Consider the following 16,698-nt stretch of genomic DNA (forward strand, 5'->3'; position numbering starts at 1 on the left):
AGCCAATACATAAAATAATTTCATGTGTTGACAGCCCTGCTCTTAGAAAATAAATTCGGTAAAACATTCTTGTTCACTAGTGTTTAAATTGTAAGTGTTCAGAACAATAAGAAAACAAAAGTACAAGGTGTCTGCATATGTTATGTGTAATAAAAAAGAGCTCTTGATTGAATGGAGAGAAATAGGATCCACTCTCTGGAAAAACCGACTCCATGCATGTGTGTTTAGCCCTTTCAGTGCGGGAACCGAATTTGAAGGCCTTTGCAAACAGTTTGGATCCAGATGAGACGCCACAGAACGTGGCGTCTCATCAGGATCCAAACTGTTTGCTATTCTGATAATATTCTTTGAAAAAAATCTAAGAAAATGCTAATTTTAGAAATTCAGCAGACGACATTTTAGCAGACGACAAATTTCCCAGCATGCAAAGGGATAGTATAGTCCCAGATTTGCCTGTGCAGTCAAGTCCACACAGGCTAATCAGGGAGGATATTTTCTGCTTTTATTGAATTTTTATGCCCCCGGATCGAAAGATCTGGGGTATATTGTTTTTGGCCCGTCTGTCTGTCTGTCATTGTGTCATTGTTTCAGTCATTGTATGTGTGTGTCCCAAAACTTTAACCGTGGTTAAAGTTTTGCAATAACTTTTGCAATATCGAAGATAGCAACTTGATATTTGGCATGCTTGTGTATCTCATGGAGGTGCACATTTTGGGTGCTGAAAGGTCAAGGTCATCCTTCAAGGTCAAAGGTCAAATATATGGCTTCAAATCTGCGCAATAGGGGGCATTGTGTTTCTGACAAACACATCTCTTGTTCATTTGAAGGAAGACTCTTCTAAACAAAATCAGTCAATGAAGAAAGTGCACAGTTTAACCCTTTCAGTGTGGGAACCGAATTTTGAAGGCCTTTGCAAACAATTTGGATCCAGATGAGACGCCACAGAACGTGGCGTCTCATCAGGATCCAAACTGTTTGCTATTCTGATAGTGTTCTTTGAAATTTTTTTGAAGAAAATGCTAATTTTAGAAATTCAGCAGAAGACATTTTAGCAGACGACAAATTTCCCAGCATGCAAAGGGTTAACCCAATTTTCCCAGAGATTGACTCATATTAAACAAGACTATTGCCAAGCAATAAAAGTCCCCTACCTACTGGTAAAACTCCACCATTTTCAGCAATATTTCTAGTCTATTTTTTGCCATAGCAACCAGAATTCTTGATGTAGGAACAAAATGAAATGATGTGAAAAATCCCCATATTGCCATCTGTCCATGTTACAAGTTTCATGAAAAAATATGAAGAATTTTTTTTAATTATCGCAGGATCCAGAAAAGTGAGACAAACACACAGAGCGCAAACCATAAGTTCCTCTCCGGTTTCACCGAAAGGGGAATAATAAAGAAATGGCTTTATTAGTATCAATAGGATTGTATATTACAATTGTAACGCATTGTAAGAGGTGTTTTGTTTGACATTTAAAGTAATGGTATTTACACAAATTTATGAATATTTAACAAATATGAGGTAATTGTTGTATGGAATGCTGCGTAATAGTTTCATCTATGACATTAGTCTTTGTAAAGCAATAACTTTGGTCAGAATTATATCCTTTTGAGTTTTGTAATGTGATCATTTTATGCAGAATTATGTTAATTTTGCATAAATGTATAGTATCTAGTCAGAAAGCAACTCTGACTTTATGTAACTGATTAATACCAAACTGTAACAAAGTAACCGTACTCAGAAGCCTTTTGAATTGAACACACTTACTTCATTATCCTTTTATCCCATTTATGAAGAACTGTAATTGCTAAAAAAACAACTTTAATAAAAAAAGTAAGTTTCAGTAATTCCTCATGTCTCCCTTGAATCATTCACTTTTCTTTTTTAGTTCACCTGAGCACATGGTGAGCTTTGATGATCGATCGCCTTTGTCCCTCATTTGCAGTCTTTGGTGTGTTGCACAGTCAACAATTTTTTAGCTCATCTATTTTTTGAAAAATTTTTTTTAGCTATTGTCATCACCTTGGCGTAGGCGTCGGCGTCTGTGTCTGCGTTGGCGTCGGCCAACACCTTTAAAAAGAAAAATAGATGAGCGGTCTGCACCCGCAAGGCGGTGCTCTTGTTAACACTTTAGAATCTTAATGTTTAGGAGACATGTGGATAATAAATTTCTCTTTTGTTGTTAGGTGGAAACAAAAATTCACTTGTTACTTAATTTTATCCAGAAATGATTGATAAGAAAACTTCTCTGGGAAGAATAAATAAAGTGTTTTTTTGAAATGCTAATTTGTATAATCAAATTAATGAGGTTTTCTGGCAAATGTAGTTTTCTGCTTGAGGAACATGAAAATCTGTTTGTGTCTCTTTTTGATGTGTTTTTAGCAGGTCATTGAATTGTGACCTAAGTTTGCAACAACTAGCCAATATTGCTGAGCACAAGATTTCATGTTTTATGAAACCAACATAATGTTCAAATTACTCTGGATTAGTCTGTTTTAACATGTAAGAGGTCATTATTTTCAACAAGATTAAATATGGATGGATTAAAGGATTTGCATTAAGAATAGGTAACTATGTATGAATAGTGTGCAAAAGTGCAATGTCGAGGCATAGTCTTGAACAGTTTTGATAGACTTTTACAGAATCTTAAAAGTTTTGTGCTTGCAGAGTAAACTTTTGTGAGGAATGGAATATTTCATGCTATATGTTTAAATGTTCATGAAAAGGTAAAATGAAACATTAAAAAGCCTTATTTATAAATATCACTTAAAGTTCAAAGATTTAATCGCAAAAAGCATGGATAAATTAATAAGGTACTTATTTGAATGCCAACAAAGGGAGACATGTAGTAATAACTCTTGTTCATAACTTAGAAAGATATGCAGAGAATCAAATGAGACCTCATATAAGCATAGAGGGCATTGACAGAAAGTGCAGAGTGCAAAAGCCATAACTGTCTCATCAGTATTTACAACATTATTGCACTTAAGTAATATCCATAAGAAATTTTCTTCTGTGGAGCATTGCTCTTTTAGTATTGAAGGTATTTAAATAAAACTTGGTATATTTATAGAGGACAGTTAAAGAAGTGCATAATGCAATAACTCAATCTCTTATCCGTATTTTTGGAGTTATTGTCCTTGGCTCATTTTTGTATGGTCTGTTCCTTGTGTATTGCATTACGCAGAAAGTGAAATAGGGATTCAAATAAAAATTCTTATAATGACAAGAACCATAACTCTCTTGTGAGGATTTACAGAGTCATTGCCCTTTAATGTGATTTTCTTGTTCAGTGCATTACTTAGTAGTATTGAATATATTTAAAAATACAACTGTGTACGTTGATAGAGGACTTGGAGAGAAAGTGCAGGGTTCAATAAGCACAACTCTTTTATCAGTATTTTTAAGAATTTTGGAGTTATTGCCTGTAGCTGATTTGTATGCCCCAGAAGGAGGGCATATTAGTGATCGCACTGTCAGTCTGTCCATCTGTCCGTCTGTCTGTCTGTCTGTCACACTTTGCGTTTAGGTTTCGAAAAATGCTCATAACTTCTATGTCGCTTCAGATGTAACCTTCATATTTGGTATGCATGTTTACATGGACAAGGCCTTTCCATACGCACACAAATTTTGACCCCATTACCTTGACCTTGAACTAAGGGTTCGCGTTTAGGTTTCAAAATATGCGTTTAGGTTTCGAAAAATGCTCGTAACATCTACCAAAGCGTGTTTCAGGGGCATATGTCAAGCAATGGTTTAATGGTCTGTTTCTTGTGTGGAGCATAACTGCCAGTATTCAAATGATATTTCATATAATAGATGGAAAGGGAAAATGCCTGACCTAAGCGCAGAAATGTTCCTTGCAGTATGTGCAGAGTTATTGCTATGTGATATTTTTAAGCGCAAAACATAACTTAATAAAAATATTGAATGGATTCAAATGAAACTTCCAATATGGGAAGTTCAGAGTTAAAAGTACTTAAACTCTTTCTTCAATGTTTTTGAGTTAATTCAAAAACATTGAGTTAATTCTTTAAAATCCACTTAAATCCACTCTATAACTCCATTGCAATGACACATTTTAAGTAGAAACATTTTAAGTAGAAACGTCATAAATCTGAAGAGATTATTGTGGCTATATCCAGGTTGCAAGAACTATTACTCTCTGTTTTTTTAGAGTTACTTACCTTGCTTTATTTCTTATTTCAAAGAGCCCTGCAATGACACAGTAATATTTTTTGTGCTGATCATATCTTAAAAAAAGTATTGAAGAAATTCATATGAAACTTCATGACTTTGATAATAGGTGCGTATTACATGTACTTTTGCCATTTGTTTGATTTTATTTTGCATTAAGCATAACTATAAAATTGATTGAATGACATTCATTTATCAAAAGAGTACATTGAGTTTTCTGGTCTTCATTTTTATCCCCCGCCATAGGCGGAGGGATATTGTTTTGGCATTGTCCGTCCGTCCGTCTTTCCCTCCGGCATTTTTGTGTCCGGAGCCATATCTTGGAAGTGCTTTGGCGGATTTCATTGAAACTTGGTATGAGTATATATATGGATAAGAGAATGATGCACGCCAAATGGCATTGTACACCATCTGTTAATAACGGAGTTATGGCCCTTTGTATCTTAAAAAAATGCTTTTTTAGTGTCAAATATAACACTTTTGTGTCCAGAAGCATATTGGCGGGGGATATCAATTCAATGAATTTGCTTGTTTTAAATATAAATTGTCTGTTTTCTCCAATATTGAAAGTCAAGATCACACTTTTGGGTCAATTTTTGGGTGCATTTTGAATATTCAACAGCACTTTATTTTTGCATGTTGCGTTCTTTTTTGTATGTTTTAGCTTTTTTTTGGTCAGGGGTGTAGGTGTCTATATATTTTTTTGTTTTGCATTTATTGTCCCCTATCAGTTTCACCGGAGGGGACTTATGGTTTGCGCTCTGTGCGTTTGTCTGTGAGTCTGTCTGTCACACTTTTCTGGATCCTGTGATAACTTTGAAAGTTCTTCATATTTTTTCATGAAACTTGAAACATTGATAGATGGCAAAATGGAAATTATGCATGTCATTTCATTTTGTTCCTACATCAAAAATTATGGTTGCTATGGCAATGAATAGACTAGAAATACTGCTAAAAATGGTGGTTTTCTGGATCTTGCGATAACTTAAAAAGTTCTTCATATTTTTTCATGAAACTTGAAACATGGATAGATGGCAATATGGACATTATGCACGTAATTTCATTTTGTTCCTACGTCAAAAATTCTGGTTGCTATGGCAACAAATAAAAAAAATAATTCTGACAATGGTGGAATTTCTGGCAATGGTGGGGACATATATTGCTTGGCAATAGTCTTGTTATGATTGGCAATTTATTGTGCAATATGGGAACTATGACCACACTTCTTACAATATAGTCCACCAAACATGTATGACTTTTATTTTGGAGCAAGTAGTAGCTTTCAGAATGTTTGCCATTGAAATGGTTTAGGCTTAATTTTATTTTGTATCATGTCATAAATTAGTTGAAGTGCTTTAAGCTTTGTATAACTTGGCATGCCACAGCCTTTAAATAGTGTTGTCTAACAATATAATTTGTATTACACTCTGTAGTGTAATTGGAGAAAGTATTTGAGTGGACATAAATGGTTGACTAGTTGGAATTACACCATTTAGAATCACATAAAATGTCTTCCCTGGATTTCAATGAAGTACTGGTTATTAACTAGGTGTATGACATGAAGACAGGGGCATGGTCGATAACTTTGGTTTGCATGAATCAATCTTGATGAAACTTTGGATAAAGCAAGCTTGCATGGAAACTTAACTTGGGTTTGTATTTTAAGATAGTTGGGTCAAGTTCAAGGTTAGTCGGGTCAACTGTTTCTTCAAATAGAAAAAAAAACATTTTCTGCTAAAGGACTTAATTTTGACCAAGGTATTGCACTGAAATTTTGTGTTAGGTTGCTAACATGCTGACCTACCTGGGATTGTATTTGGGGCCAGCTAACATGCTGACCTACCTGGGATTGTATTTGGGGCCAGCTAACATGCTGACCTACCTGGGATTGTATTTTGTGTTAGGTAGCTAACATGCTGACCTACCTTGGATTGTATTTTGTGTTAGGTAGCTAACATGCTGACCTACCTGGGATTGTATTTGGGGCCAGTCAGGTCAAGGTCATGGTCACTGTTACTAAAAAATAGAAAAACTGCAAGCATATTTTTTTCCCAGTAAATAACTTTAGTTTGCATTTGACAATCTTGATTATTTTTTTATATAAGTTTTCATGGAGACCTAGCTTTGGATTGTCTATGGTGCATAATAGGTCAACATCACTTGATAAAAAGAGAAAAATGTTGTCCACTTGATGACTTTACTTTGAATGAAGGTATTTCATTGCAATATTGTATGTAGGAAAATAATGTGAAGCTGGGTTTGTTTTGGGGCCTGTGGTTTCAATTTTCACGTAGGTCAGGTGAGTGATCTGAGGGCATCTTGGCTCTCTTGTTTTTTATTTTATTTATAAGATTTTTTGTTGTTGAAGTGTCAGCTATAACACATCCATTCCGTAATTCCAAAATATTTTCGGGAAATATGAAATAATTTTGAGCATTTCAAATACATACTTTAAAAATTAACAGTTCATTATATTATAGTAGCTGCATCATGTGAAAATAGGTCTTATGAGAAATGCGGCCTGTGTAGCTCCAGACCAGCCTGCACTTTTGCGCTATTGAGCAGGCTGGTCTGGAGCTATGCTGGCCGCATACAACATAAGACCCATTTTCGCATGACTAGGTTTATATGGTGCATTTTTACTTCTGCCTAGTGTAGACCCTTCAACTGGGCTGGTCAACAACACAGTGTATGACAGACATAAACTATTGCCTGGTGGCAAACATTGTTAACATCAATTTGATATAAGTTTTCAGAAGATTGGTTTGGAGTGAGTTATGTTTCTATGTTTTATCTTTTAAGTATGTTTTGAGTGGAAGCCGGCATGTAAAGTAGGCAGATGTATATTGGCTCCATCGTCAGTTTCAAGTGGAGTAGGTGAATTATATTCGTGTTAAGAATGTTTGCCTTCTCGATAATTGACGATGGAGGATTTAGAGTCAAACTATTGATTATGCAAAATGTTTTTTTGGAGTGATTTGCATGATTTTGGTTTCAACAAAGCAAACATGCATAAGAGCGGTGGCTTTGATATTGATGAATGATGGGATTGATTTCTAAGAATAGTTAGACAATGAGCTTCTTTCGTGAAGGAATTACGCCCCGAAGTAGTTGACTCTGTTATTTCAAAACAAAAAATATTTTGTGTTTATGTTAAAACGCTCATCTGTTGATTGTGGATTATTGATACAAATTGTTTGCTCATCTCTGGATAACCAATAAATGGAGCGAATCGGGAGTTGTGTTATAATGGATTTAAGAATAGAAGGATGATGTCTTATTGCTACTTTCTTTAGTAAGTGACCAAAAGATAAATTATCTATAAGATATCGTTTTATTGCTTTTTTTTTTAAACATAGCTACAATATTGATCTGACTGGACTTTTTTTACTGATGAATAGGGAAGTATGACTACAAATACTCCAGATTAGTCTGGAGGGAAGATTAAAGGAGATATTATATCAATTTTGATTGCTTGCCTGCCTTTGATTATATCTTAATAACAGCATGGTTACTGTAGGGGTATTAAACATATATCAAGATATTGTCACTGGTTTCGATAAATATTGATGTTTTGTCATATTGTTAAAGAACTAATGACAGCAGAGTCGGCCTTGGTGGAATAAAGAGCTTAGCAGGCGTCTTGCTTCCATAGATCAGATGTATTTTTGACGATGCAATATTTGTTGATCATTTATGATTATTGAAATTATATTATTAGATGGCTAGGGCACTGTTTGTTAATTGAAGTGGCTGGACTAAAGCAGCCTTAGACATTAGAAGTTTATGTTAAAGTCTTTAATAAAATAAAACCTAATGTATATGTGCTGCTCTGTGATAAAACCAGGCATGACGCATGTCTGTGTAATATTGTCACACATGAGCCTTAGCCTAAGCCAGATTAATCAGGGACGACACTTTCCGCCTATTTTGGATTTTTAACTAAGAAGATAACTGCCTTTAAACTAACAATTCCATCAAAGCGGAAAGTGTCTATATAGACACAGGCTAATCTGGGACTTCTTCAAAACACATGCATAAAGTTTGGCTTTCTGAGAGAGTGGCTAGACACAGGCTAATCTGGGACTTCTTCAAAACACATGCATAAAGTTTGGCTTTCCAAGAGAGTGGCTCAACTATATTGTGATTCTCCAAGGAGTAAAAATGGGATGCTTAAGTCTTTCACCAGTAACTTTGGAGCTTACATGACTGTCTCTATTTTGCAACAGTATTATATGGGGTAACATTTAACATGTAATATGCCCGGGAGTTAGAAGAAGAATAATATTCATGTTCCCATTGAACAAAAAATTCTTAAAAGCAGAAAGTGAGGTCCTTAATTAGCCTTTTCACAATCTACAGGGACATTGTATAACGCACATGCATTAAGCCCTGTTTTCCCAGAGCAAGGCTCATATTTTGTATTTATTTTGCAGATAGTCGGCCAGGGACAAGAGCTGGGGCCAGGAGAGCTGATGTAAAGAAGTAAGTAAGATATCAGTATCAGAGTAGGAAACTATAGGTGGCTTCTTCATATATTTGGTTAAGTTGTTAAGTGATCTTCATTCTGGGAAAACTGGGCTTAATGCTTGAGCATGAGCTGTCATCTCAGATTAGCCTGTGCAGTCAACACAGGCTAATCAGAGACTACTTTCGACCTGAACTGGATTTTTTACTAAGAAGAGACTTGTTTTTAATGAAAAATACAAAACAAGTGGAAATTGTTGTCCCTGAATAGCCTGTGTGGACTGCACAGGCTAAATATCTGGGATGACACTTCATGCACAAGCATCCAGTCCAATTTTCCCAGAACAAGGCTTATGTTATCTTGAATAATAATTGTAGTTTAATTGATTTTTAGAGTAGGAATTCTGCCCACTCATATAATTAAGGATTTGGTCATGAAATATTTTTTTCCCCTGCCTATGATTTTAATACGGCAGTAGGTCAGTCGATTGCCTGCACTTTTGGCACTGGCAAACAACTTTTGTCGGCTATGCTTGGCCAGGAAAGGTTTATAAGATTGCCGTTATATGACTGAAAAACTTCTCAACACAATATGACTGAGTAACTGTTTGATACAGAGAAAAATCCTAACAAACATACATGTGTCCCTCAAAAGTGTCCCAAATAGTTGGGGAAGAGGACAATTATAACGAGCGAGGCATGGTGTATGGGACATAACCCTGGGTTATGGTTAGGTTAGGATTAGGGGTCGGGTTAGGGTTAAGGTACTGGTTAAGGCTAACCCTAACCCAAACCCGACCCCTTACCATAACTCTACCCCTTACCCTAACCTTCTAACCCCCCCATGCACATTATAACATTATGCCTCGCCCGTTGTCGTTGTCCGCTTCCCAAATAGTTGAGTCTCTTTCTGGGGATAATGCGTGTGTTTAAAGTTTGCTTTGATGTTAGCTTGTGGAGTTTGCATAGTCTAATCAGGGAAGACGCTTTCTGCATATTTTCTTTAAAGGATGTCTCTTCTTAACGAAGAATCCAGTTTAGATGGACATGTCTTCCCTGACTGGGACAACACTTCATGCACATGCATTAAACCCTGTTTTGTCAGAACAAGGCTGATTTATTAGTGGCTTTGTCTTCTAGGATCCCAGAAGAAGAACCAGTTTCTGAAGGCTCTGAGACGGATACTGCCAGTCCTACTATTCCACCACTACAGCTAGTAAAAACCTGCTTTTGTTATTTGTTATTTTACTTTAATTTCTGGCGAATTAACCTGGATTGCTTAGCGATAATTTAATATCTATTCCTCTGTAATTATCTCTTCAGGGTGCAGAATCAACGGGGTTTTCAGGGGTTTACACAAGGGCTTGACAGAATGTAATCACACCGATAAGAACTTTATTTTTGCAAATATCTCAAGTTATTGAAATACATTTGCAAAATTCTTCAGTGCATAAAAGACATATGAATAAACCCTTGAATATGTCTGAAATTGTTGACAGAATTTCACGTTGCGTGAAGCATAACCGTGTAGTACAAAACGAATTTTGACAAAGAACACAGGATTAAATTAAATCTGATGAATTTCAAATTGCAATAAGCAGCATAAAAATCTGTCTTTTATGCACTAGATGAAATTCTTAAGAAAAATTGTATTTAATATTTATTTGAAATAAACTTACGGTCGTGCTTACATCCATTAAAGTAAAAAGGGGGAACCTCACAAAGCCACATGATCCTGCACCGTCTCAATTGATGGTAAAATTAAAACAGCTCAGAGAGTCTAAACCTTTATCATGTAAACTAGAATCACATATATTGTTTAAGCATGAGTGCCTAAGTAGCAAGCAAGGACCAGATTAAACAAAGGTAGCAAGCATGGGCCAGGTTAAACAAAGGTAGCAAGCAGGGACCAGGTTAAACAAAGATAGCAAGCATGGACCAGGTTAAACAAAGGTAGCAAGCAGGGACCAGGTTAAACAAAGGTAGCAAGCAGGGACCAGGTTAAACAAAGGTAGCAAGCAGGGACCAGTTTAAACAAAGCTAGCAAGCAGGGACCAGGTTAAACAAAGTTAGCAAGCAGGAACCAGGTTCAACAAAGGTAGCAAGCAGGGACCAGGTTCAACAAAGTTAGCAAGCAGGGACCAGGTTAAACAAAGTAGCAAGCTTGGACCAGGTTAAACAAAGGTAGCAAGCAGGGACCAGGTTCAACAAAGTTAGCAAGCAGGGACCAGGTTAAACAAAGTAGCAAGCTTGGACCAGGTTAAACAAAGGTAGCAAGCAGGGACCAGGTTAAACAAATGTAGCAAGCAGGGACCAGATTAAACAAAGGTAGCAAGCATGGACCAGGTTAAACAAAGGTAGCAAGCAGGGACCAGGTTAAACAAAGGTAGCAAGCAGGGACCAGGTTTAACAAAGGTAGCAAGCAGGGACCAGATTTAACAATGGTAGCAAGCAGGGATCAGGTTAAACAAAGGGAGCAAGCAGGGACCAGATTTAACAAAGGTAGCAAGCAGGGACCAGATTTAACAAATGTAGCAAGCAGAGACCAGATTTAACAAAGGTAACAAGCAGGGACCAGATTAAACAAAGGTAGCAAGCAGGGACCAGATTTAACAAAGGTAGCAAGCAGGGACCAGATTTAACAAATGTAGCAAGCAGGGACCAGATTTAACAAAGGTAGCAAGCAGGGACCAGGTTAAACAAAGGTAGCAAGCATGGTCCAGATTTAAGAAACAGACTACTCAAGTTAACCCACTAACATATCTCACATAGGGAGTAACAAGAGAATGAGGTAAACTGTTTAACATATTGTTGGAGGCATGATATAAAGATATGTATCCTTTCAAAATGAACAAAGCTTTTCAAACATTTTCAGGAACAGACTGATGAGGATCAAATAGCAGAAGCCAATCTGGTACAGACCAGTACCTGTCAGCTTGAGGTCACTGTATCTGACCAAGAAGCTGTGACCTTCACCCAGACTGAGTCATCAAGGTCAGAGGTCAACAAAGGTCTAAGTTCAGCAACCAGGGAGGAAGTTGTTGCTAGGGAGATTGTACACGTGGCAACAGAAGATCGAGAAGATGACGTTCATATAGAAGTTACGGCTCTTCCTGCCAGTCGACCACCACACCCCCCACCCACTGATGTAAACGACTCTTTGCAGAAATTGACCACCTCTGAAGAGTGGCATTTCAAGTCTGAGCCTGAGAAAAAGCTTGAAACTAGCTCATACTTAAGTGGTACACAAGATGTTGACTTTAATAGGAAACAAACAAAACCAGTAAAATCAGTGATCGAAAAACGCCGGCCATATTCGGCTTTCGAATCCCGGACTCTTGGCTTGAGCTTAAGTATGGCAGGGACCATAGTGAAACCAGACACGTACTGCTTCAACTGCATACCGGACGAAAGCATGAACACTAAAGTGGGCCGGTCTGCTGGAAGGATGCCTGGTGGGACACAAACCCCGGCTGGGCAAGTATTGCGCATGGCCAGACGGCAGAATGAATTGTACAAGAAAGCGCCACCAGTGAGGACGCCCCCGTCAATTCCGAGTTCCCAGCACCTGATCACTCGACCATCGCCCAGACAGGGACAGCAGTATAGCACGGAGCTTGAGCACCACGCACGGAAAGTCAATAGCCCTCGACACTTCATGGAGCAAGGTGAGTCTCTAAATGGTTCTTTATGTTGTGTTTTGTTTATGCAATTTGGCAAAGGATAATGATATATAAAATAAATTTAGTTGCTTAAATATGTAACAACAATGATTTAGAAGAGCATGATTTTGTAAATATGACAATCTTTTTAAGTAGGCATTCTCAGGCAATGTCACGCTTGTGTCATGCAAAAATTGGTCTTGTGCCATATGCAGATATGGTTCCTCCAGACCAGACTGCACATTAGGGCAGTCTGGTCTGCTGGTAGGTACCCTGTCTGCTATAACGTCCTGCACTGTTTTTTGCCTCATAAGTGGACAGACTAGTTTCAGACCAGATGGCCTGATTGGGCATTTGTGCATGAAATTTATTATATAGAGAATATAAGGGTTTGTTTGAGGATCATGGGAAGCTTTGACACTGATCACTTCTAATAGTCTTTAATTGTTTTTTTTTCTAGATAAATTTTACCAAGCACTTTTGCTATTTTAGTGTATAGTGTGCAGTTCATTTTGTTAACCTTTAAAGTGCACTGAATAAGTAACTGGCTAAGCAAAGTTGAAACTTTACCAATGTACAATGCAATTCAAGTGCAACAGACCTACAATTGTATAATGAGTATTTTTCACTGCTCTGATAAACTCTAGATTTGAGAAAGAAAATCAGACACTATTGCATACCATTCTTTTATGGAATATTCTGATTCCACAATAATAATACCTGTTACTCTTCAAGTGCTCTGTATTTGACGGTCATTTTGTTGCCTCCTCCCTTAGGACATGACTGTGTTAAATCCTTGGGCTTACTGGTGTGAGCCTTGTTCTGAGAAAACTGGACATAATGCATATGCATTAAGTATTGTCCCAGATTAGCCTGTGCAGTCTGCACTGGCTATTCATGAACAACTCTTTCCACTAAATGAGGTTTTGAGGTTTTCATTAATAGAAGAGATTTCCTTTAAACGGAAAATTCCATGAAAGTGTAAAGTGTTGTGTCTGATTAGCCTGTTTAGAGTACACAGGCTTATCTGGGACAACACTACGCACATGCATTTAGCCCAGTTTTCCCAGAACAAGGCAAATTTTAAAAAAATACGCACCAAATCGTAGTTGTTAGTCCATGATAGCCCGATATTGCACCACACTGTTCACCCCTTGTATGGCTTGTTTTTAAATTGAAACCTCAAATAATTCTTTATCATATTGAAACACTTTTCTTTCAGCACATAGCAAGATCCGGAACTTTAGATAAGGGCTGTAACTTTTTGTTGTGATCAGAATTTTACTTTTCACCTAATGACTGCCGTTATTTTTGTTGCATTCAGACATGTAGAGATATTAACAAATTGCGTTTCCTAGTGTTTCGTTTGCAGAATAATGAAGTGAGAAACTGCATTTCTTTGTGTTTGTGCAATTTAATTGACCGTGGACCTTGTAATATTGTTAACTCTATGAGATAATTTTGTATGCCCCCGGATCGAAAGATCAGGGGCATTTTGTTTTTGGCCTGTCTGTCTGTCTGTCTGTCTGTCTGTCTGTCTGTCTGTCTGTCTGTCTGTCTGTCTGTCTGTCTGTCTGTCTGTCTGTCTGTCTGTCTGTCTGTCTGTCTGTCTGTCTGTCATTCATTCATTCATTCATTCATTCATTCATTCATTCATTCATTCATTCATTCATTCATTCATTCATTTTGTGTGTCCCAAAACTTAAACCTTGGTTAAAGTTTTGCAATATTTTTGCATTATTGAAGATAGCAACTTGATATTTGGCATGCATGTGTATCTCATGGAGCTGCACATTTGAGTGGTGAAAGGTCAAGGTCAAATATATGGTTTCAAAGCGGCGCAATAGGGGGCATTGTGTTTCTGACAAACACATCTCTTGTTTAATAATTATTTTGGATAATGATAGTTGACTTTTTTTTCCTTGTTTTATATTCATATTTTATTAATCAGGATTTAATTGTTAAAGAGTTTTAAATTGTATATGTCTAAGAATTTATTTGTTCAGAGTTGAATTTAAGTTATTGAAATATTGAAAAGACTACAAATGTATACAAGTGCAAACAAGATATATAATGTTACCGATGTTCTTTTCATCAACAGGAGTTTTTAACACATCTTAACATTTTATACTTTCAAATAAGTTGAAGCAAATATTTTAACTGGTATAATCTAATTAATGATCATTTAGATCTGGAAGTAATATTTTTTTATTTGCGCAATATACTTTAGTGTTATTTTGCTTGTTATGCCCCTTCCATGATAATGGCCGTGGCATATAGTGTTACGCCTGTCCATGTGTGTGTGTTCGTTTGTGTGTTTGTATTTGACATTTTGTGTCCTGCTCATAACTTTGTTGTACATGAAGGGATTTTTGCATTAAATTGGCACAAATGAACAACATATCAAGACGACATGTCAAAAGCAACAGTCGTGTGGTTAGCTCCAAGATCCAGGTTAAGTGGACGGTTGAAGTTTTGGCCTATTCCTTGCATTTTTATTCTGAAAGTACATGTTTGTGTCCGGCCCATAAATTTTGTTTTGAATGATTGGATTTTTTTGGTTATACATGAGCACAAAAATATCATCATACAAAGACAACGTGTGGAATGCAACCCATGTCAACAGCTTAAAGGTCAAGGTTACAACGGACACTTGTGCACATTACAGGGCTTTTTTCCCTATTTTATCAAGGGCCTTATATAGGCCCCTTCTCTCAAGAGAAAGCTTCCTTCCCCAAAGAGAATTTTCTAAAAAAAAGATTAAATTTTCCCCATTTTTCAAGCTTATCTTGGGAATGTTTTCCCATTTCTCTGTTTTGTTGATAGTTTTTTCCTAGGCCCTTTCCCCAAATCATGAAAAAAGCTATGACACTCCTTATACTGCTAACTTCTTATAATAATAAACTTAATGTGTAGCAACAGTTAAAAAGGACTGATGCATACAGACTGTATTAACTGTTTACATTATGCGTGACAAACAACCCTGGTTTCTCTCTCCAGAGGAATGTAGGGTTGGAATCCATGTCCTTTGAATACATTTCTAGTTAAAAGATTAATATTTATGTATCATGTTTACAGAAATGTATGCATACATTCCTAGTATTGCTATTTCAAAGTTTTCTTTTTGAACTGTGTTTTTGATAATTTGTAATTTACAATTTCAAACAATAGGCAGGGAAACTACTTGTAGTGACATTCATAAGTGATTATTATTAAGTTTATGATAAACATCATTATAGTTCTACATGTTAGATGTTTCTTAATTATTTTGCTTAGATTTTTCCTTATAATCAGATGATAGAAAAAAAATTATAAAAAAATGTGCAGAATTTTCTTAGTTAAATGCAAATACATTATATGAGGTTTAATATTATATGATAATACACCATACAGAGAAAGCAGGCATATGAACATTGTATAAATATGTAACATTTTGGACATGTTCAGAACTGGCAGCTTGTGTTTCTCTGAAGTTTTGTAATTTGATAATTATAATTTGAATAAATGTGATAACAAAAACAATGATGGAAAACAACAACAAATAGGAGTTACTTTTTTCAGAATTGATGTTGGCAATGTCCTCTTTCACCTATACACGGTCTTTCAAGCTTTCAACATGAAACTTCATACTAGGTAGATATATATTTAAATGGAACTGCAAGGAACAAGAACTGTTACTCTACATCATTTACGTTTGTTATCCCCTGCCATAGGCGGAGGAATATTGTTTTGGCGTTGTCCGTCCGTCTTTCCGTCCGTCCCTCCGTCCGTCTGGCACTTTTGTGTCCGGAGCCATATCTTGGAAGTGCTTTGGCGGATTTCATTGAAACTTGGTATGAGTATATATATGGATAAGAGGATGATGCACGCCAAATGGCATTGTACACCATCTGTTAATAACGGAGTTATGGCCCTTTGTATTAAAATAAAATGCTTTTTTAGCTGAGTGTCAAATATAACACTTTTGTGTCCAGAAGCATATTGGCAGGGGATATCAATTCAATGAATTTGCTTGTTATTGTTTATTTTCCCACTTTATTTTTGTCTGAAGCATAGCTTTAAGAGAATATAAGCTATCAATGTGAAACTTCATAGGTCAATAGATCCCATGGAGGAGAAGTGAAGTGTGCAAAGACTGTAACCAAGAATCCCATACTTTTGGAGTTATTGCCCATTGCAATAAGTCATACTTATTTTGATGGTCACATTTTTGGATTTAATAAGTATTTATTTTCTTTGCAATCAGTGAGGGTAAGGTCCTTTTACAAAATTGGATTAATCTGTTGAAAAGAAGAGCATCAATCTTAACCCTTTGCATGCTGGGAAATTGTCGTCTGCTAAAATGTCGTCTGCTGAATTTCTAAAA

General features: G+C 36.5%; 1 protein-coding gene across 7 annotated transcripts in view; it reads left to right on the top strand.

Moving 5' to 3' along the window:
* Nucleotides 1-16,698, top strand: part of LOC127879720 (uncharacterized) — a 101,292-nt gene that overhangs the window by 56,297 nt on the left and 28,297 nt on the right. For all 7 annotated transcript variants that reach the window (XM_052426722.1, XM_052426721.1, XM_052426723.1 and 4 more), the window contains 3 exons: nt 8,640-8,688; nt 9,811-9,886; nt 11,546-12,338. In XM_052426722.1, the coding sequence (XP_052282682.1) occupies nt 8,640-8,688; nt 9,811-9,886; nt 11,546-12,338 (918 nt within the window). The remainder of the gene's footprint in view (nt 1-8,639; nt 8,689-9,810; nt 9,887-11,545; nt 12,339-16,698) is intronic.

This window comes from Dreissena polymorpha, chromosome 4 (assembly GCF_020536995.1).
Source record: "Dreissena polymorpha isolate Duluth1 chromosome 4, UMN_Dpol_1.0, whole genome shotgun sequence".
NCBI lineage: Eukaryota > Metazoa > Mollusca > Bivalvia > Myida > Dreissenidae > Dreissena > Dreissena polymorpha.